The 23,291-nt window shown below is 52.7% G+C and overlaps 1 protein-coding gene across 1 annotated transcript; it reads left to right on the forward strand.

Annotated features, from left to right (window-relative positions):
* Positions 1-7,612: 7,612 nt before the first annotated feature.
* HRK (harakiri, BCL2 interacting protein) lies at positions 7,613-7,888 on the forward strand. The gene has a single exon (XM_075533844.1). It carries the CDS (start codon positions 7,613-7,615, stop codon positions 7,886-7,888), a length of 276 nt encoding a protein of 91 aa, XP_075389959.1.
* The last annotated feature ends 15,403 nt before the right edge of the window (positions 7,889-23,291 follow it).

Raw genomic sequence — 23,291 nt, forward strand, 5'->3', positions numbered from 1 at the left:
TCCAAGGATGTACATCTTTCCAGAAACAAGACTGTCACACCTCTTTTCCGCAAAGTGGCTGGTGGGCTCAGTTCACCACCTCTTGGTTGGAAGCCTTGTGTGTTAATCGATGAGCCACCAGTGTTCATCACCTGCCAGTGAGGGGGGTTGGGCGGGAACCTCAATGCCATCAAGTTGATTCCGATTCATACCCACCCCTTAAGGCAGAGTAGCATTGCACTTGTTGGTTTCTGAGACTTGAATATCTTCATGGGAGCAGTCTCCTCTTTCTCCCATGGAGCAATGGGTGGGTTCAAACCGCTGACCATTCACAACAAACAGTCCAGTGCACAGCCTGATGGGCCACCAAGACTCCTTCACGTGGTGACAGGACAACACAATTTGGAAAAGCAACACGATTTCCAGACATTGCCAAGTGTCTCCAAGGGGAGCAAACGTGCCCTCAGTTGAGAACCCACCGACCCAGGGCAAACAGCTGGAAATGGACCCAGCCCAGGTGCATTTCGAGCATCTGCAGGTCTGCCAAACTGCCTTCCCACACTCATCCTCGCAGGCACTCCCCACAGTATCGTCAAGTCTCCCATGATTTGCTAATCTAAACCAAGCTCCGTTGCCTTCAATGAAGTGATCATTGCCTGAGGAAAGGACAATGTGTCAGGATTTTCCCAGCAAGGGTGGAAGCTTAGACACCCTCTCTCTCTTGGGGCTCTGGTGATAACAGCATTATGCTTCATTTGAGTGAGGTATACCCTTTACACTTAAAGTATTGATGAGACGATACTTAGGGGCTGGTTAATTTTTCTCCCCTGCTGTGAACACTTATCTGCTCTTCACTCCCAATAAAAAGGTCCTTAAAGGAGAGGTATCACATAAATAATTAGGAGCTCCCTGGGGAAGGGGCTACCCATCTTTTTAGGCATCCTAGAAGTTAAATGGGGGAAATATGAGAGATGATATCCAGGGGTATTGCCTGGAGTCGAGCTTCCTGGGAATAAGGGGAGTGTAATTGAATACTGGACGCTACTGCAATCGGAGCTCCTTGTTCCCCCCCCCCCCCCCCGTGGGCTTGGGCCCGAGCCTCTGTTTTGTTTCTAGGTGGATGCTTAATAACCCTGTGATGTCAACAAGGGCTGCAACTAGCATTCACTGAGCGCTGAGCACTTGGGCAACCACTGGGCACACCTTAGCTCTTTAAATCCTAATAACACCTCAGTGAGGTGGGTCCTCTTATTATCATTCCCGTTTCACAGATGGGGAAAATAGAGGCTCAACGAGGTGGAAAAATAGGAACCCATTTCTTCCATGGGGGTTTCAGCGTCAGGTGGTTCTGGCATGGACTGTCACACCACCAAACACTAAACCGAACCCTCTGTGGTTAATTCCAATATACAGCGACCCTCTAGCACAGGGTAGAGCTGTCTCATAGGGTGGCTAAGTCTGGGATCTTCATGGAAAGGGCCCGCCACATCTCCATCGCTGAGCAACTGGTAGTTTCCGCCCGCTGACCTCCCAAGATGAGCAGCTAAGTGTTTAACCACTGCGCCAACAGGACTCCCTCGTGTCGGCCACTGCACGATAACGGACTTCCATTCAAGCACTCTGTCCTTCACCACACAGACTCCTGTCACCAAGCCTGGCCCTGGTATCAATAGGTGGCCTCAGAAGACACAGCTGTTTTGGAGGATGCAACAGCTGTTCATTTATTTACCCCTCCGCCAAGCCCCACAAATCAAAACGCCACAGGATGGGGCTCATTTGGTCTCAAACACTAGCCTAGGAAATGATGGTTTTTCATTAAAGAACTGTCCACCTGCCCTCCAACTCCTTACCCTGGAGTCTAAGGGCCTAGACACTTGGGTAGGGATTTCTGTTCGGTGCAAGAGAATGATTTCGGGCAAGAAATATTTTTTCAATGTTCTAACACTTCTTCCAACAGCAGTGTCTATTGGAAAGAGAAAGAGAAATCCAGATATGTACCATATGTTCATGCTTTTCTTTTGTTAATCTTATTGTTTTCAATGAACCTTTACAGAGCAAATTAGGTTATCATTTGACAACTTTTCTACACATTGTTCTGACACATTAGTTACATCGTTCATATGGTGTCAACATTGTCCTTAATTGTGTTCACGTGGTTCTGTTTCCAGTGCTCTAGGTTCCCAGCCCACTTATCTTCCGGTCTTTGCTTTAGAGTCATGGTTGACATTTTGGTCTCAGTTTTGGTTAAAGGCTTAAATAATATTTCAGGGGGATAGTCTTAGGATAGTTTTAGTCCTCTAGTCTAAACTAATCTAGCAAGCCTAAGCTTAAAATTTAAGCTATGTTTTATATTTTTCTCCATTCTATCCAGGTCCATTTATGTGGCCCCCCTGTCAGAAGTTGGTAGTGGTAGCTGGGCACCATCTAGGTCTTCTGGTCTCTTGTAGCCTATTAGCCCTGTGCAGGAGTTTCTTCTTGGACACTTTGCTTTCCCTCTTTCTCTTTTTCTCCTGACAAGTAGAGACCAACATGTGTGTCTTAGATGGCTGCTCACAAGCTTTTAAGACCCTAGGATGCAGAACACAAATTTTGTGAACTCAATTATGCTGCGGAGCCACTCATTTTTTTCCAACAAATACCAGAGCGTATGTCTTATGTCTCACTCTGTGCATGCATGACTGTACTCCTTTACAGCTAGTAGGAGACATTTCCCTGCATGAAGGCACCCATCAGATTTCCATGAACTGCTATCTGTCTATCATCTATCTATCTATCTATCTATCTATCTATCTATCTTCTATCTCCCAAAATAATCACCTACAAGTCCTACACCTTTCAAGGTTCCCAATGGTAGGAAGTGGGGGGAACAGTTGAGCAGTCCCAGAAGGCACCTCTTCTCAATAAAGTGTCCAGGCCCATGCCCCCTGGTAAAGGCAGCCACATTCTAGTGACGTATCTGCTTCTGCCTTCTCCCTAAGGATGGTGTCATTGTGTTTCATGGCTTCCCTCCTTCACCCAAGTCCTCCCAGGTGACGCTGTGCTAAAAAGTTTGGGCTCAGATAAGTTATCACATGCTCTGTCTCAATTTACTCAGCCGTACTCAGGACTCATGAAGTACCTGTCTCATAGGTCTAGATGTTAGAACATCAATGGAGTTAATATGACTAGGCACTGGGCACAGTGCCTAGTACAGAGTTGGCAGTATACAAGCATTTCTTCCAAGAGGCGTCAGGACTAACAGAACAAGGGGACACCGTATGGCTTAACCATTGGAAAAGATGTGCACCTGGGTCGTATCTTTTCAACATATGTCGTCCTCAGTCTGTATGCTGAATGAAACTGGACCACAGGAAGAAGGACGAAGCGTCGGGGTTGGAGGAAGGTTCATTCAGACGACACAACCTTGCTGGCTGAAAGCAAAGAGGACCCGGAGCACTTACCGATGAAGGTCAAAGACAACAACTTTCAGTAAGGTTTCTACCTCGGCATAAAGAACACAAAAATCCTCACAATTGGCCCAGTAAGTCAGTCAATGAACATCGCCAGAGAAACCAGAGGTTGAAGTTGTGAAGGATTCTTGTACTTGGATCCACAATCAACGGTCACGGAAGCAGCAGTCACGAGAACAGCATGTTGCACTGGGCAGATCTGCAGCAGCTTGCTCCTGTGAAAGGGTTAAAGAGCAAGATGCCACCTGAGGATTCAGACAGGCCTGACCTCATACGCATGCAAAAGCCAGACAAGGGATGCAGGAGACCAGGATTCGATGCCTTTGACTTAGGGTGTTGGCAAAGACTAGTGAAGATTACGAATCTGTACAGCCAGAATGCTCCTGAGAAGGGCAGGGGGTGAGATTCTGGCTCACGTAATCAGGAAGCATCAGTCTCGGGAGAAGGACAGCAGGCTCCTAATGTCGAAGGTCCATGGAAAAGAAGACCACCCACAACAAGATGGATTGACCTAAGTGCTGTAAACAACGGGCTGCAAGCTGGAAATGATGAAGAGGATGGCCCAGGAACAGGCAATGTCTGGTTCTGCTGTTCTAGGGAATCTCAGCCCACTGGAGCTGACTGGGTGGCGTCCAACCACAGCAGCAGCAGCAGTATTTATTAACTAAAACACAGAAATAAAGAATTCACACACACACACACACACACACACACACACACACACACACACACACACACACACGGAAGCATTAACCCTTTCCTCATGGCGCTTCCAGAGTCGAAGTCCCACAGAGGGTTGGTTCCCTTGACTGTAAATCTTGATTGAAGCTGACTGCCACATCTTTCTCCTGTGGGGCGGGTTCCAGCGAACCACTGACCTGTCCGTGAGCAGCCAAGCATTTCACCCCTCCACCATCAGGGCTCACGTGACGCTCCTCGAGAACTGACTTTTTCTGGGACATTGCTCTTAGAAAAGAGAAGAAGGTGGCGGGTGAGCCTTTGCCGAGTCAGGTCGGGCCCGTGTATGTCAGAGTAGACCTGCACTCCATAGGGTTTTCAATGGCTTATTTGTCTGACTCATAACAACCCTATAGGGCCAGGGTCGAACCGCCTCTTGTGGATTCCCAAGACCATAACTGCTTCCGGCTGAGCGGCTGGTGGTTTCGAACTGCTGACCTTTTGGATGGCGGCCCAATGCTTAACCATCACGCCACCATTGTTCTGACTCAATGGCAGTGGGCTGAGTTTATTTTTCTGAAGGAGGCCTTTGTCCCGAGGCATCTCTGGGTGTCCTTGGACTTCCAAGCTTTCAGTGCCTTAACTGTTTGCCCTGTCCAGGGGCTCCTGGGTGTTGCTTCACGTCTGAGAATTCACACATCTTGTATGGCCACCAAGTCGATCCTGACTCCCAGCAAGCCTAGAGGACCAAGCGGAGCTGTCTGTGGGTTTCTGACGCTGCACATCTTCATGGGAGCAGAACGCCTCGCCTGTCTCCTGCGGCGTTTCAAACTGCTGACTCACCACGCCATAGGAATTCACAGGGCTGGAAGCACATATCCGCAGATGTAGGTCACCGGCCTTTTCCACACCATTTAGGACTTCAAAATATTAGCGGTAGTGAATGCCAGGCTCTGTCCTAAGAGTTTCACCAGCATCATCTTCTTTTTGTCTCCCAAACACCTGTAGGTAGGTCCCTTAGCATGCTCACTTAGCACTTAAAGAAACAGACTCCCCAAAAGCCAAGGCCCAAGGCCAAGTTCCCCAGTTAGTGACTGGAGGGAGAGGGCAGAACTCCAGTCTGAGCAAATTAGGGACTCTCAGATGCAGAACAGCGTGGAGAGAGCGGCCCCACCTCCCCAGCACCCTGATTCTCATCACCCACTTCTCTCTCCCACATCCATGGAGCCACGTCCGCGTGTCCCCCATGGCCAAGGCTACACTCTAGGCTGCAGAAAACATGCAAGCAACTGGGACCCGACCCAGCGCCACCTTGCGAGCCCAGCATTTCGAGGGGCAGGCTTCCAAACAGGGTAATAATCGTCCCATTAAAATTAATGTCCATGAAGTGAGCCGTTAAAAGCGTGCAGATTAGAAAGGGGGTGGGGTGGGGAGGGGATTGTTCGATTTCAATCCAAAGGGCTATTTAAATAGACACTGTATCTTCATTCTTGGAACGCTGCACTTGGCCAGTGGCCCCTGGGCCCCTTTGCAAAGACTAGAAGGGATTAAGGAGGTGAGCCCCAGGAGGATGGGGGAAGCGGCTCGGGCCAGAAGCAAAGAGAACAGAAGGTTATCCAGGCCCACTGCCTGCCAGGTGCTTGGCATGGGTTTCCCACTTTTTATCTCTGTACCAGTCCTAGGAGGGAGGTACTATGACTTCCAGATTCCAGGGGGCAGTATAAAACCACATTTAGGAGCGGAGTGTCAGCAGCCAACAGAGTTTAGATGCAGGTTTAGATGCACTTTATTAACTATGGGCAAGAGCTTTCCTCCGTGGGACTCAGTGTGCTCATCTATGTAGTAGGAGGGCAACAGCATCTTTCCCATAGAATTGTTGGGAGATCAGCAGGAGATCACATGGATTAGGCCCTGGGCCCAGTGACAGACACAGCAGGCAGGCAGTGAGTGCTGGGCAGTCCCACAGTGAGGGCGAAGGCCCCCTGAGACCACAGAGCAGAGCTGATAATCTGTGTCTCCATCTTTTCACGTGCTGTGTGCAGAAGCCAAGGCGAGGCAGCTCCTCATGATCAACTCAGAGCAATGCTAAGTTCACAGGCTTTTCCCAGGAAACCAGCAGATAACAAGGGCCCAGAACTCCAGGTGGATCTGAGACACCTCTGGATTCCCTCTATCTTTTGAGCCTCCAAGTCATCCTAAAAACAACAATTCATAGGTCTAGGCCTTCAAGCAGATTCTACCCTCTGGGAATCTGGAGACAAGGAGCAGGGTGGCAGTCTGCAATAATTTATCTTTGGAGACTTTAATGTTGCCCTTCAATTCTGGCTCAACAAACCTGTCTGTAAGGGGACAGAGATGCTCCAGTCCATTGATGGTTAGCAGGCTTCATTCTCCCTTATAGAATCCTGGCGGGGGTGGGGTGGGAGTGGGGGGAGGGGGGCATGGATCAATGGTACCTTTAAGAGTGGGAAACTGCGGAATTTCTCCAAGGAAGAAGTACTGGAGTGGGGGTAGGGGTGGTAGCTAAAGTACCCTTCCCCCCCAACTGCTGGCCACTCAGGGTCTCCAGTGCACAGTAGAGGGGGGGGGGGGGGGCCCTGCCAGAAACTGTAGCCCTGTTGGGATCGATAATATTCGTAAAAGAACCAAAAGAAGTAAGGTCGCTGTGAACTTCTGGAGTCTTTCTGTCCAAGCCCTGCCCTGTGGAAGGGGAGGGCGGGAGAAGAGGGGGAAGGGGGCGGGTTAAGGACTGGCCTCCCCAAACCATCCTCAGAGACCCCCCCACCTTCAGGATTTCCAATGCCCCTTTGCTGGGTTCAGGCCTGGGGCCAGAGGTGGGCAGGGGACTCGTGCCTGGGGGTCGCACACCCCAACACTACAGGCACAGCTCGGAGATGAGGCAAGTTTGGGTTGAATCCGACCCTCCCCGAAAAGATTTTGAATCAACCCATTTCCTGAAAGCCAAATAACCAGCTCTGGAATATTTTTTAATAAAGCAGCAGAATTCGATATCCGCTTCATCCCAAACGGCAAGCAAGCTTCCTTCCTTTGCCCAATCGGAACCGGAGCTGAATTCAGGGAAACGGGGAAGCCGAAAGCCTCTCCTCGCCGCCGCCGGGGCCTCGCGTGACCCCCAAAGCCCGGGACCTCCGCGGCAGGGCGCCTTCTCGCGTCCCGCGCTCCTCCTCTCCCCAGCCACGCGCCCCCTCGTTGCCGGAGCGGCGAGGGTTAAAAGTTACCTCTCGGTTTCTTCTGCCTGCAGCCCCCCCCACCCCCGGGGGCCGGATGATGTAACCCCCTCCCCGCGCCCTCCCCGCCCCCCTCCACCATGTGACACTTTAATTAATAATAGCGCCGTCAGCACAACAAACGCACAACACAAGGAGAAACTTGGTGTCCAGGGGAGGCCCCCGGCGGCTGGAGCGCGGCGGCGGCGGCGGGCGCGGAGGCCGGAGGCAGCGGAGGCGAGCGCGAGCCCGAGGCGGGCGGCGGCGAGGCCAGCGGTCATGTGCCCGTGCCCCTTGCACCGCGGCCGCGGGCCCCCGGCCGTGTGCGCCTGCAGCGCGGGCCGCCTGGCTCTGCGCTCGTCCGCCGCGCAGCTCACGGCCGCCCGGCTCAAGGCGCTCGGCGACGAGCTGCACCAGCGCACCATGTGGCGGCGGCGCGCGCGGAGCCGGAGGGCGCCAGCGCCCCGCGCGCTCCGCACCTACTGGCCCTGGCTGTGCGCGGCCGCGCAGGTGGCGGCGCTGGCGGCCTGGCTGCTCGGCAGGCGGAACTTGTAGAAACGCGGGGCTTCTTGGTGGGGCCGGAGCCGAGACCCAGCCGGAGCGAGCAACAGGTACTCGGGCGGGCGCGGCGACGGCGGGGGGGTGGGGGGGGAGAGGGGGTTGGGGACGCGGGGACGCGCGCGGCAAGTTTAGCTTTCTTCTCTGCCTTCCACTGCACTCGTCTCTCGCTGGGCTCACGGTCCCCTTCTCTCCTTCCAAGGGTCTCACACTTTTGAGCACCTCCTCTCTGGAGCGGTGGCACGGACAGGGGTGCGGTCGGGGGGACGTATGCCCCTTTTCCCCAGCCCCTCGAGGAGGCAAAAGTGGGCAGGCTGGAAGGTACTTTGAAGGCGTGGCAAATTTGGCACCATCTCCCGCAGTTCAAGGCAATTCCATGGCCATTTCCAAGCTGTCTATCGCCTCCCGGGTGGCTTGGTCTCCTCGGCGCGAAGATCCCCCCGCCCCTCGGCGCCGCGCGCTGTCTCTTTGAGCTCGCGGTGGCAGGTCGCCTCCGTCTTCCTCCCCAGGGCAGTTTCCCGCCACCCGGCAAACTTCTTGACACCTCTCCTGCAGCGAGGTGTCTCCTTTCTGGCGGGACGCGCGTTCTGTACTCCAGTCCCGGAGAGGTTGGCGCTGCAGTGTACGGGGGTTGGGGTCAGGGCCCCTAAGGGAACCCGAGAGAGAAGCCTACAATCAGAGCATTTATTGAACTCCTTCTGGGTGCTGGGCCCCGGCTTTGGGAGGGGAAGCTTCGAGAAGGTGGCTAGGCATTAGAAAGTGCCTGCAGTGAGGGGCGTGTATTTGGGCGTCCACTGTGTTTTAGACAGTGGGACGGCCCCACTGAGCACCTACTGTGTGCGATTTCTTTGGACATCAATTACTGAGCGCCAGCCGTGCGCCAGGCATTGCCCCGGGCACTTGTGGGGAACAAACGTGGGTTAGGAGCGCCCTTCCAGGTTTTGAAGCAGAGGGGAGCGCCCCGCGAATGAGGGTGGAGAGCCCCAGGCGGGAGGTGGGTCTGGGCCCAGAAGGTGCAGATCGACGGGGTGACCGCTGGAGCCACTAGAACAGGGTGCACGGCGCACGGGGCCTCGCGCTCGGGTAGCGGCCGCGCCCGCGGTGCACTGACACCTTGGGAAGCTGGCGAAGCGCCCGCAGGCGAGGCCCGAGCGTCTGTGCCCTCGGGGAGAGGCGGCAGCCGGAGCGTGGGGGGTGGCAGCGCCCGGGGAGCTGCGGGGGCGCGCGGGGTGTGAGCCGGGAGCGCGGGCGACAGATGCCGCGTGGGCCGGAGCAACCCGGCGCTGGCGGCGAGGGGTGCGCGCTTCCGGATGCTCCCCGCCAGGTTCGCAGGCTCCGCTCCGCACTTTCCTCACCCGGAAGAGGGACCCGGTCTGGAGCAACCTGGGGCCACCGTTTGGACGGATCGCGGACGAGGAGAGGGAAAGGGGGAGTAGAGTGAAGAGCCTCAGCAGGGAATTTGGGGGAGAAGCAGAAAGGAGGTCAGAGGCGGGGAAGGAGGGCTCAGGAGTGCAGAGAGAACCTGCCGGGAGAACTAGCTTCCAGGCAGTGGGGAAGTCTTGGTATCCCGGCGAGTTTGGGAAAATGCTCCTTTTCGCGAGACGACTCGGTGCTGGGTAGAGGACGCGGTGCGGGGTAGCTGGCGTCCCACCTAGGGGGTGCTGTGTGCCTGTGAAAGCAAGGGCGTTTGTTCAGGGCAGGGGTGCCGCGGGCCCTGGGAAGGGACGCTCAGGGCCTGGAAGTGGCGTCCAGCGGGGAGGACGTGGTCGGGGTGAGAGGCCGTGTAGTGTCGTAGAAGGGAAGTCGAGAAGCACTGGGAAACAGCGCCAGGGACAGGCACTGAAATCACGCCCCTGTGTAACCGTCAGCCGACGCGCGCATCTTTTACCTTCCTATCGGTTCATACGCATAAAGTCATGCTCCATCCATTGAACACCTGGTGACCGCGACATGACCATGGCAACCGCAGCTTCTTTGCTTCCGTGGATGAAAAGGGGTTTGTTATGGACTCCAAGCCGCTATGTTCCGTTTCCCCTCTTTCATGCTTGGCAGGGCAGCCCCAGACCTCCCCAGTCCCATGGTCCAAACCACCCTACTGAGGAGCACGCGCCACTTGCGCCAGAAGACATCCCATGGGCTCATGCCCTGCAGGGTCCACCGGGTAGGTAGTCCTCCCCACTGAAGGAGCATAACAGAGCATATTCGGAATCAGAGGAGTGGGGGATGGTCATACCAGCCGGTGAGACCAAGCCCCCACCCCCACCCCCCAAAATGCAGAGAGAACAAGGGAGCTGGCCTTCTGGGAGCTGCTTTTTGCAATTCTGTGCTCCCTGGAGAGAACCACGTTTAAATCAATAGTCACACACAGACCCCAGCGAGAGAGCAAGGAAGAAATTTCTCTGGCCTCCCAACTCCAGTCCCTTAGCGCAGAGAAGCCGGTGAGCCCAGGAACCCTGCTGCGCCCAGATGGGCAGTTGGGGAGAGGAAGGAACTCCAGGTGGCTCTCAAAGGCCCAAGTATTGGCTTTAATGTGCTGAGCTCGCTCGCACAGCTGGAGATGGAAACTGCAGAGGTGAACAGAAAATGCTCAGTGGCGCCCCCTGCAAGTGGTGCCCAGGCTAAGTGCCACACCTTTCAGGGTTCTTCTGCTCTTGGGGGACGGAGCTGATCCCAAGGCTGCCCTCCAGTGTTGTTCCTCATGTGCTTGGAGCATCAGTGAAACTTCATGACAACCCCTTCCCTTGCCCTCCACCCCCACTTGCCCTCCTACCCTGGACCACCCCCCACTGCCTTCCTGAGCTTTTGGTCTAATTTTGAGAACATCCTTTGCTCCCTAGCTTCCAGAAAATTAGGAAGAAGTGCAGGAGGATCCATGTAGAAAGGACTCCCCCCCCCATGCTGGGTTCTGTGGTGGCTGTAGGGTGCCCTCCACCTTCCCCTCTGCCCCACTGGCGCAAGGGGCAATGCTGGTCAACACCCTAAGTGTTTCAGGAAGGCCAGGGCCAGCCGCAGAGGGCAGGGACCACCCTTATGAATTCTTCTTCCAGGTTTTAGAGTAGGTTTACCTATATGCAGCTTGGATACCCTCCATAGACTTGTTTTTGAATCGTCTCTCAGGAGACATGTAAAACTGGAAGCCTGAGACTCAGTTTCCCCATTTGTAAAATGGGGACAGGCATGGTACTCAATCTGTAGGGTGGTACAGAAAGCCTGGTGAACCGTGGCTGGTGCATCAGAAGTAGACACAGTGGCCCTCCTTTGGAGTCAGTGCTAGAGGGGGACAGCACAATCACTAAGAGCCCAACTTTAGGGGTCCTATGGTACTGCTGGTAGAAGGCCCGGCCTAGCCACCTGCTGGCCCTCTCTGAGCCTGTCCTCTTTATGTCCAATGGAGCTGCTACCCCTGTAGGAAGCCCTGGCAGCGTGAAGGTTAAGCGCTGAACTCCTGAAAAGTCAGACTTTGGGGCTCTGCAGGAGAAAAGAACTGGGCATCTGGTCCCATCAAGATTTCAGCCTAGGAAACCCCTAGGGGCAATTCGAATAGATTCTATAGCGGAGCTAGCAACTAGGATCGCCTCAATGGCACCGAACAACAACTTTGTCCAGGACTGCTGAGGAAAGGGCAGAAGATCACTTCTCTTGGCTATGGTCTTGCTTTCTAAATGGTTTTAGTGGTATATGATTCACATAGCATACAATTCAACCATCTGGTCCCGCCGAGAAGAGTTGTACCACGGTCACCACAGCCAGTTTCAGATTGGCTGCAGTTTTTACTGAAGCGGTTGCCAGGCCTTTCTTCCACACTGCCGCTGGGTGAGTAAAACCACATTTTATACAGAGGCCTCAGGGTTTCACAAATGGTTTGTGCGCGATGACTTGCCGAAAGCTTGGCTGCTGGAACTCCCCCGGCAGTGTTGTGGAAGAAAGGCCTGACCCTGGTGCCACAGTACTGGGTCACACCATGGGCTGTTACGTGTAAGGTCAGCACTTGAAGACCACCAGCCACTCTGCAGGAGAAAGGTGAGGATTTCTGTTCCAGCAGAACGCACAAGGGCGGTTCTACCCTGTCCTCTAGGGTGGCCGTGAGTCAGAATCAACTGGGTGGCAGTGTGTTTGGGTTTTGGAGGCATATTCTACAATTGATCCAATCCATATTATGTCAAGTCAGAAGTGGCATGGCAGTCTGTGCATCTGAGATCTGCAGGGGCAGAGAAGATGTACCGGCAGCAGGCAGAGGGTGGTGAGATCCCCTGGGGAAGGCTCTTCTGGGGCTGAGGAGGCCTGGAGGAGGATGGGTGTCACTGCTCAGAGGTACCAGAGAGAGGGAACAAAAGATGCTTTATGGGGAGTGCCTGCTGGGGGAGGCGTGGGAGGGAGCAGGGTGGCTCCCAAAGGGGTAGGGAGAAGAGAGCAGGGAGCCTAGGAATCTGGCTAGGAGAGGCGGGCAGCCTGGGTAGGCAGACTCCTGCCTTGGGACTGCGTGGGAGAGGAGAAAGGAGGGCTCTCCGCAGGTCCAAGAGACGATGATGTTGGTCAGCTGCATGGACACTAATGGGATGGTGGGAGGCTCCTTTAATGAATTAATGACAGCCTGGCCTACCAGGCACACAGCTAACTGCTTCTTGGCAGGTACTTTGGGGATCGAGTGGCTAAACATACAAGTCCATCCTCCAGGCGGACCCCCACCTCCCTGCCCTCAGCACCCCAGCCTGGTTACAGTTTGAACTTGAAAGCCCGGCCTTCTGCTGGGAGCCAGGAGAGAGCTGAAGAGGACAGCTGTCTCGAGGGACCCGCAGGCAGAGGCCAGATGCGCAGGATCCTGCAGGCTTCGGGCCATGTAGCTTTTGTCAAGAGCCAGCTGCTGGTGAAGTGAGAGACCAGCGCACAGGGGACTGCACTGTGGCTGTCCGAGCCGCCCTTCATACTCCGGGGTGATGAAATCCCATCCAGCAGGGGCTGGGGGCCATGGCAGGGGCACCTTGGCTTTTCCCTGTGTTGCAAGTGAGAGGTGTGTAGGACGGGGACTTCTTGTTCCTCCTTGCCATCACTGTGTGAATGGTAGAACGTCACTAGCCTTTGGGACCTGCTTGTCACACTGTAAACTCAAACCAGAGCCAAACTCACTGCTACGAAGTCAGCGCTGACTCACGGGGCCCCTGCAGAACACAACAGAACCAGCCCTGTGAGTTTCTGAGGCGGTGGATCTGCATGGGAGCAGACAGCCTCGTCTTTCTCCTGTGGAGCAGCTGGAGGGTTGGAACCGTGGGCTTTGCGGTAAGTAGCCCCACTCGTAATGCGCTGCGCCCCCGGGCTTCCTGGTCATAGAGCAGGTTCGTATTAAATAGGTCAGTAAAGCAGTAAAAACTAGCCGAGGATAAGTAGTAGTGTTTCTTGCATGCAGGTTATTTAATTCATTCAACGATTCAGGGCCCCCTGTGTGCAGGGCACTGGGATACCTTCACTGCCATTGAGTCAATTCTGACTCATAGTGACTCTATAGGACAGCTAAGAACCACCCCTGTGGGTTTCCGAGACTAACTCTCTACGGGAGTAGAAAGCCCCAAACATAGAAGCCCCTTCTCTCGAAGAGCTACAGGTTCGTGAGAGGAAATAGACAACAAGAAACTAAAGATGAATGGAGGTGTGGGCCAGTGGTGCAATGGGTAAGGCGTCTGACCACGGATCAGAAACTAAAGCTGGTTCTGGTTTCTATTGCTCTGTAACCAATTACCCCAGAATTCAGTAGCTGAAAGCAGCCATTTGGACAGGGTGTGGCAGGGGTGACTTATCTTTGCTCCAGAATTGAGAATCATCTGGAACCATCTCCATGGGTATATGTGGGATCGCAGAGAGACAGTCATCGGAGGCCCCACACTGGGCCATGTCACGTGTCCTGAGTTTCCTTTCACCTCAGAGGAGCTGGGGTCTAGACTTGGAGACCCTGAGCTCGAGTCAGTATCTCAGGGAACAAGGAGGACGCAGCTTGGCCTTTCCTGACCCAGCGTTTGGGTCATGTTGGTTAGAAAGGACTCATAAGCCCACCCAAATTCAAACCAGACTCTCCTTGCTGGGGAGTGGGGGTGGGAGGGTGGGAAATAGAACCTATATTCTGGGTGACGTGAAAGACCAGGGGTCCAGCAGATGAGATGTGGTTGTGGTCATGGGTGGGCTAGGCAGTCTGACGCCAAGATCAGTTCAGAAAGGGCGGAACTTCTCCAAAGACAATGCATTTAAAGTCCATGGAAGCTTGTGTGTTGTTGCTATGGTGCTGAGCCGGTTTCAGCTGAGCTTCCGGACCAAGATGGATTAGGAAGAAAGACCCGGTGATCTGCTTCCAAAAATCAGCCAATGAGGGCGCATTGGTCCATTCCCGTGGCTCATGGGGTCGCTGTCTCCATGGCAGCTAACGGTGACCACGGCAGTGCAATAGAAGGTGCCCAGGGACCTTGGGGACCAGGGAAGACCATGTTGAGGAGGAACCTCTGGAGTTGTGACTTGGATGAAGAGAGGGACCTGCTGTGTGACGGCCTCACAGGAAAGAGGTGTGGGTGAGAGAGTAGCAGGTCCAGCAGCCTCGAAGTCAAACCTGACATGGGAGGTGTAAGGAACAGAAAAGCTTGCAGGTAAGGTCAGATGAACTCGGGGGAGGAGAAGCCAGAGAGAGGTAGGCAGGGGCTGGATTGGACCCGGGTGGGAGCTGGACTTTTAGACCAAAGACCAGCCAATGGGAAGCCATTGGAGGCTTTGAAGAGGGTGAGGAAATTAAGCTCAGAGAGGTTTTCACAAGTCATGCTTCAAAAAAACAAATCCTGCCAGAGTCCATGCCAATTCATAGCCACCCGATAGAGCAGGGTCGAATTGCCCCTATGAGTTTCTGAGACAATAACTCTTTAAGAGAGTAGAAGGCCTTGTCTTTCTCCCGCTGGTGGTTTTGAACCGCTGACCTTGAGGTTCGGCCACCCAGTGTGTAACCACTATGCCACCAGGGCTCCAACACTTTACAAGAAGGGCAATTGAATGGACCACATGTAACCCTTCACCAGTCACGCAGTTGCAAACAGGAACTGAGCACCAACTCCAAGCTAGGCACTAGGGTGCAGGCATGCAAAAATGGCATTATGCCCCTGCCCCCCACCCCCTCCCCCAACCTCTGGGTGGAAGCAAACCAGTTCAGCTTGGAGCCAAGGTTTGGGAGAGCCTAGTGATCCCTGTGTCACTGAGTGCTAGGACTCCTTACAGAGACTGGTTGTGTTTCTATTGCCTGAGACCACTCACCATTCACCTTGGCCTGGTTTCCCCTCTGCTCCCTGCTGTGAACGCTGCTCCTGCTGTGGGGTGGGGGACTCTGCCTCCACTTGGGCCGTATCTGTGAGACGCGTCCTTTGCCAGAGAGGGCTCCTTTACCTGGCTTATGTTCCTACTTATGGCACTTTGGCAAGCCCAGGGGCATCGGGGAGCCTAACAGCGCCACCCCATAGGATTATCAAGGGCTGATTTTTCAGAACTTGATTGCCACGCCTTTCTTCTGAGGGGACTCTGGGTGGACTGAACTTCCAACCTTTCAGGGTCAGTAGTCAAGTTCATTAACTGTTGGCATCATTCATTAGCAGAACACAACACCAGGAGTGAGTGACTTTAAAGAACAAACATGTCCTTTCTCAGAGTTCTGGCAGCGAGAATGCCAAGTTCAGGGGATCAGCTCTTTGTGTTTTACAAGGAGATTCTTCCTTGTCCCTTCTAGTGGGCCCGTGGTGCTCCCAGCTGCCTCTGTCACTTGACTGTTCTTCCTCTCGTGTGCGTCTCCCTGACCCTGTCTGAAGTGAGGACCCACTTACCGCAGTCTGACGTCCCTCATAACACCTGCAAAGGAAGACCCTGTGTTCCCAAATAAGGTGACATTCACCAGTGCTGCAGTGGTTAGGTTCTCAACCTGTGGGTCGTGACCCCAGGTAGCCCGATTCATCACAGTAGCAAAATGACAGTGACGAAGTAGCAATGAAGTAATTTTATGGTTGGGGGGGTCACCACCACATGAGGAACTGTATTTAAGGGTTGCGGCGTTAGGAAGGTTGAGAACCACTGGGTTAGGACTTCAACACATCTTTTGGGGAGACACAATTTAACCCTAAACCAGCCTATCCAAAGTAGGCTGCCCCCTAGAGGTTACCCTCATTGGACCTCTGTCTGTGGACTGCACAGTTGGGCAAGGGAACATATGCTGGATAATGTTCCTTTAAAATTTTTTCCAATTACCAAAAAAACCATTACAAGTTCATGATCATGTCTTTGGAAATGGTGAAGAAAAGAAAGTATGTTTTTCTGTTTGTAGTCATTGCTAGTCTAAGATACCCAATATTCTCTGCTGGTCCCCCCTCCAAGTACTAACCTGCCTGGCTGCTTAGCTTCCAGGGTCAGACAATATGAGGCACAAGCAGGGTGGAATGGCCATAGCGGGCAATGAGTTGGGCTTCTACCTCTAAGATCAGCTGTTCAAATCTACCAGCTGCTCCTCGGGAGAAAGATGAGGCTTTCTGCTCCTGTAAAGATTGGAAATCCACTGTTTCTATAGAGTCACGATGAGTAAGAATTGACTCGATGGTAGTCAGTTTGGACCATTGGTCACATTCATTTAATTTTATTTTTAAAATTACTTATTTATTTATTTAACTACTTTTATTGGGGACTCTTACATCTCTGATCACAATCCATACATTCCTCCAGTGTGTCCAGCCCATTTGCACATATCCCACCATCATCATTTTCATAGCATTCTCCTCCCTCATGAGCCCCTGATAGCAACCATTGTTCACATTTTGCTATGTGTCTTTATTTCTTTTTTGTTTTTAAGAGTGCATTTTTAGGCACTTTAACAAAAGGCACCCCTCCGACTGTGTCTGTTATTTGTAACGGGCCCTCGTCACTGTATCTCGGACATTCCTCCGGATCCTAAAACGACATTTTCTCTTCGTAGTGGTTGCTCAGTATTAATTATAGGAGTCTTCCATCATTATCTTCCCAATGTTCTATTCCGGGATATTTTGATTGCTTCCAACACAGCGAGCCACCTCCTTGGGGAGAACGTTGGGCACATCTCACTGGTTTTCTTATTAAAAACTCCCAGAGCTGGGACTTTGATATCAAAGCCTGTGCCAGTGTTCTTTTGCTGGAAAGGTCATCGGTGACCAAAAACCCAGTTGCTGTCCAATCAGTTCTGCCTCGTGAAAATCCCTCGTGTGTCAGGGGAGAACTGGGCACTGTACGGTTTTCGATGGCTGGTTTTACAGAAGTCAATCCCAGGCCTTTTTTCCGAGGCACCTCTGAGGGAACTCCACCCTCCAGCCATTCCACCAGCAGCTGAGGGTGCTCATCATTTCAACCCATAAAGATTGTCTAATGAGAACGCCATCTAAGATTTTCTAATGAGGACCCATAAGGGCTTTCTAGACCCCCACTCCCATTTGCTCCCTTTTCCCATTCATGTCATTGGCCTGTATCGTTCGTTCACGTGGCTGTTGACTTGGCACTGTGTTCACTGTGGGAGGTGGCTGTTACTGCTCTCAGCGAGATCTCTCGTCTTCTTGGGGAACCTTCTTTAGGGTGTTGGAGTATGTGGGGTTATGGATGGCTCCTTGTGTGCCCGTTCCAAGTTCAGGGGAAAGATTTGGGTCTTCAAGGTGTCACCATGGTTTGGAGTGCTTCCCTGTTCACATGGCTGTCCCCAATCACCCAAGGGTGGGAACCATGTCACCTGGACATTCTGAGATCTTGCATGCAGTGCTTAGGAGCCCTGGTGGTGGTGTGGGTTACAAGTTGGGCTGTTAACGGAAAGGTCAGCAGTTCGAAACCACCAGCCGCTCCTCCAAAGAAAGATGAGGTTGCCTTTGCTCATAAAGAGTTAGTCTTGCAAACCCTCAAGGGCAGTTCTCTGACTCACAGGGTCCCTGTGAATCGGAATTGATTGGGTGGCAGTGAGTTTGGATTGGGGGGTTTTGCTTCTATTGCTTAATAAAAACCAGGGCTGAGGAACTTGGAGAAAGAGGCTTTAAAGAGACCTTCAGAGGTCTCTACTCTCAGAAATAGTCTCCAAAATCCACATGGGGCAGTTCTACCCTGTCCTGGGGTCACTCTGGCAAGATGGATATGGCCACAGTAGCCACAGCAATGGGCTCCAACATAGGGACAATTGTGAGGACGGTGCAGGACTGGACAGTGTGCTATTACGTTGCGTGTCGGGTCAGAACTGATTTGATGGCACCTAACAACTACAACCTACGCTGTCTTTAAAAAATAACAATAAACCCTTTGCCATCGAGTCAATTATTCTGACTCAGGACCACCTCACACGTCACAGAGTAGAACTGCTTCTTAAGGCTTTCTTGGCTGTCATCTTTAGAGAGGCAGAGCACCAGGTCTTTCTTCCGCAGCACCAGGGGTTGGTTACGAACCACCATCCTCGAGGTCAGTTGTCAAGGGCAAACCATGGGCCCCGCCCAGGGGCCGTGTGCATTGTCCTCATTTGGTGTAAAATGCAATGCATGGACCCATATCCAGGATATGCCTGGGGGGCCTGGGCACTTCACAGAACCTTTTCCGTAGAGTAGTTGCTAATCAGACCTCCCCTCCACTGTGAGAGGTAAGCTTATTGTGCCAACCTGGCCAATAAACACATGTGAAGGCTGCAGTTTAATTGAAGGGCAAAGATATAAATGACTTGGCGAACCTCACCTTTTTGTCTCTTGCTCTCTGATGATCTGACCAGTGTGCTAGTTCTCTCCCTCAACTTGTGAGGTACACTACCTGTGGGACACCCAACCTGTGGACGGTGTCACTAGAGCTTGAGGTTCCTCCAAGACCTGCTTTGCCACACTGCTGGTGCATACATCGCTTGAGCAGGGACTGTCAGACCCTGTCATCTGGCTGACTCTTGGTGACCTGCCTTGCTGTTTGCTACCTGTGGCCAGACTGCCTGTATTGCTCTACAGAAGACTCAGCTGTCTCCTTCCTTGACTCGCACCCAGCAGCCCTTGTGAGTTGAAGGACTGCCAGTGTGTGAACTGTCTCATCCATCGGTGCCCCGGAACAGACATTCACTAATTACCCAAGAGTGAATGAATGAGTGATTGACAGTGGTAAGCCTCAGGGAGTTTGTGAATGCCCAGAACTTGGACATATAATCAGTTGATTTCGTACTTCCCTACCTTAGTGGGAGCCCATAGGTTTATCCAGTTCTCCAAGGATCTGTGACCCTAGAAGTCATTATTCTAGAATCATCGTCAGGGCTCCATAGGACTTTGGTGACCATCCAACCAAACGCCCCCATCTACATGGGGAAACTGACGCCCAGAGTTTGCCTACACACCCTGTCTTGTTGTTGGGTGCTGATGAGTCAGTTTTGACCCAGAGTGACCCCATGGGACAGGGTGTAACCGCCCGAGGCTGCAGTCTTTACAGGAGCAGATTGCCAGGCGTCCCATGGGCATGAACCACCAGCCTTCCAGTGAGCAGCTGATCTCTACATACTGGTTGGGTTCAAATCGTAGCTGACCTATAGTCTAAGAAGGTCGAAGTCCTGAAGGCAGGATTGAACAAGGGTAGAGTCTAGGTCGAATGTGGCCTACATTTGAGTTTTATTTGGCCTACATGTTTTTCCCCTGAGCACTTAACAAGCAGGCATTTTCATGTAGCCACCTGCATGTATTGCTAGTTGAAGCCTGTATGTATTTCCAGTTTTCCCTGGAAAAAAAAAAAGAAAAAAGAATGATCAGATGGCCCTGAGTCTGTATTCCCACGTGGCAGCGAGGGGCTGGAGACAGTGTTGGAAGCCTCATTTGAGGGGACACAGACCCCCCAGCTAGCTTCAGGGCCCACTGGGTATGAGACTAGAATCGCTGCCTTTTCATTTGTGACCCCTGATTTAAGGGACCATCCCACCAGACATCCCTAGATCTGTACTTAGACACCCCCCCCCCCGCCAACGTATCCTATTTGAAGTGCATGAGTTCATCCTGTGCCTGCTGACCCCCTCATCCTTGCATATCCACACCCTTGTTTTCCACATCACCGCCTTCTTAATGTCCAGCTTCCTGACTGGCCAGTCCAGGCTGTATGTGTGGACATGTAAGGGATAACATGACCCAACACAACCTTCTTCCTTCTTGGAGGATTCTCTATGGAAAGCTTCCCTCTGTGGTCCTCAGGCACTGGGACAACTGGTACCATCCAGACCCCATGATGAAAACCGACCCCACAGATGTTAGAGTTGGGCGGCAGTCAGCATTATTCACTTGTTCTGGTGGTCAAGGGGGGCACTGCATTGAACACCTGGTTTGTGCCGATCTCCGGGGACACTGTGGTAGGCAGAAAAGCAAATAAAGGCATGGTGTGTATGTAAATGCACACAAAACACAACCAGCTGTCCGCACTGGCTGCCTTGGTGGGGTGCTATCAGGTAAGCGTTGGGATGTCACCACAGATCGGTGGTTCAAATCCAGTTCCACTCAATGCCAGTAGGGTTGGTTTTAGGATTTGGGAGGGAGGGAGATTTAGGGGTGGAATTCAGGGGGGAATTCTTTTTTATTTCTTCCTCTCTCATGTATGTAACAACTCTTGTGCAAATGACAGGAGCCATTAAAAAATCTTAGTTAATTAAAAGTTGGCCTCAAATTCTTCGGGAATCCAGACTTCCTGGACCTTTGAGACTGGAGGTCACTGAATCTACAGCCCTGAGATCATTTTTAAACCTTGAAGTAATTTTTAAATCAACCTACAGCTCCGCTCTATGAGGAAAAAGAATGCTTGGAGCATGGTGCTCTTCTAAAGAATGACATCGGTGTGGGGTCAGTGAGACAAGTGTGCCCGAGAAGTCGAGAGGGGGCAGAGCGTCTAAATGAGCGACAGAGCAATAACCCGGGAAGCAACAGGGATCAGTGTCACCAAATCTCCCCTGAACAGCTGGATGTGCGTTTGTATATCTTTTCATTGAAAACAGTAAGACAAAGCGGGACCCCTCTAGAGGGAACTGAAGGGTCCTAACGCTTCTCAGATACAAGGAAAGAGGAGTGGGGGTTCCGCTTGATGGAATACCATAGGGGCACGATCTGCAGCTCAGGCAGGCAGACCCCCAAGCACTCACCCCCCACCCTACACACATATACACTCTGCCCGCCTCTCCCTTCCACACTACGGGCAAGAAGGGGAACCGGGGACATTATTTGAAAGTGTGGAGCTTTCGCTGTGCATCCGTGTCAGAGAAAGTTCTGGAGGTGCCACATTTGAGGGACCACGTCCCGGAGGCAGGACAGTGGCTCAGTTAGTTGGTGGTGGGCTTGCTGGGTTTTAAAACAGTCTGCAGTTGCCCGACTCAATCCCTGCTCCTTGCAGAAGAAAAAGAAGAAGGAACGAACCCAGAAGTCTGTAAAGCAAAGTGCCTTCTTTGTCCCACCGACAGACATGGCGGCCCAGAGACGGTGAATGACTGGCCTGAGCCGACACGGCTGTTTTCAATGTCAGCATCGGGATTCCCAACTCAGGCGTTGGGCCTGGAGTCTGTACTCCGCCCCTTTACACTATTCGCCTGCGTCTCTGTCGCTCCTTTTTATGTGCACGCGTACAGCCAGCAGGCACACTCCTTAGCTGCGAGGATGGCGACCTGTGGTCTTGGTTTGGATTTGGCATCAAGGATGACCCGTCACACCTGAGCCTGAAGAAGCAGAGGAAAACCACCCATGAGAGGAGCTGAAAACCACCCATGAGAGGAGCTGAAAACCACCCATGAGAGGAGCTGAAAACCACCCATGAGAGGTGGCTCCAACAGCAGGCTCAAGCTGTGTGAGGATGGCGCAGATGGGGGATGTTTGGTTTCTGTCAGCCCTGAGGTTGCTATGAGTCAGGGCGAACTGAACGGCAACCAGCAACAATCTCATTTGGATGCAGACCGATGTCCCAGCTAAGGGAGACAGTGGGAGCCTGCTCTAGGGTGGTTGGTGTGCTCTTTTGAAGTTGTCGTGGTCACCCTGCCTCAGCCCAGAGAGACACCGCTCTTTCTTTCTGAGTTGACACACTGGGTTGCTGACGGAAAGGTCCCTGGTTCAAACTCACGCAGAAATGCCCTGCAGGAAAGCGCAGGGTGCTCCCCAGAGGTGAGGTGCTCCCCAAAGGTCACAGCTATTGAAAATCCCGTGGCGTCTGATGTGGTGGCCATGAGTCAGAAGAAACTCAACAGCAACCGGAGGGCTGTGGACTCCATTTGGTGGATCCCAACCAGCATGTATAAATCATTCACTGGGAGAGAATAAAACCGGATCTACCGTGTTCTGATACGGTGCCGGATTGGGGGCAACAAATGTACAAATGTGCTTGACACGATGGATCGATGTATGGATTGTGGTAAGAATTGTACGAGCCCCCAATAAAATGATTAAAAAATATATCCCTCCCCCAAATAAAGCAAACCCAACATGACAAAAAAGCTGTGCTGAAAAACTCAGCTTATACATAAGTATATACAGGAAATGCAAGCCAAAATTTAAAAAAAAGAGTTACAGTCTTGGAAACCCACAGGGGCAGTTCTACCCTGTCTTAGAGGGTTGCTATGGGTCAAAATCAACTCAGTGGCAGTGTGAAAGAGAGGGCAGCAACTTGTTAGTGACCTTTCTACTCTACGTGTCCCCTGTTCATCCACCCCCAATTGGTGGACACAGGTCGCTTCCAAACGGCTGCTACTACCTGTCCAGTAGGAGGGAACCCCTTGGGACATAGTTTTGCCCACTTCTGCACCCCAGGGCTCCAGCGGCAGCTCCCCATCGGCTGACCTGGTTACGTGTTGGGCTGCTAGCTAAAGGGGCAGCCATTCAAACTCATCTACAAGTGGCTCAGAAGGCAGGCCTGGCAGTCTGCTTTGGAAAGGCCACAGCCTTCAGAACTCGGTGCAGCCGTTCTACTCTGTACAGGCAGGGTCCCCTCGAGTCAGAATCCCCAGCAATCAGCACCCACGGATCGCTAGCTCAGGGTGCCCTCTTTCAGATCATTGTCTTAGGTCTCCCTTGTGTGCGTGGTGGCACAAGGAGCTCACTTCTGTCCTGCTGTGTGGAGGCAGCTATCTGCTAGTGGTTCTCAACCTTCCTAATGCCATGGCCCTTTCATACAGTTCCTCATGGGGTGGTGATGAAAATTGTCTTCGTTGCTACTCCATCACTGTCATTTTGCTACTGTTATGATTCAGGCGACCCCTATGAAAGGGTCATTTGATCCCCAAAGGGGTCACGACCCCCAGGTTGAGAACCACTGAGATAGACCCTTAGGCCAGACACCAAGTGGGAGCAGGGAGTTGCCACCCTGGGAAGCTCCCTTAGAAAAACTCCCTGGAGACTCAGTGCTTCGGAGGCAGGAGAAATGAAAGCGG

The sequence above is a fragment of the Tenrec ecaudatus genome, chromosome 16, assembly GCF_050624435.1.
Source record: "Tenrec ecaudatus isolate mTenEca1 chromosome 16, mTenEca1.hap1, whole genome shotgun sequence".
NCBI lineage: Eukaryota > Metazoa > Chordata > Mammalia > Afrosoricida > Tenrecidae > Tenrec > Tenrec ecaudatus.

Bases quoted from the DNA above. Each gene is read 5' to 3' on its own strand.
- HRK (XM_075533844.1), top strand. From the start codon at position 7,613: ATGTGCCCGTGCCCCTTGCACCGCGGCCGCGGGCCCCCGGCCGTGTGC.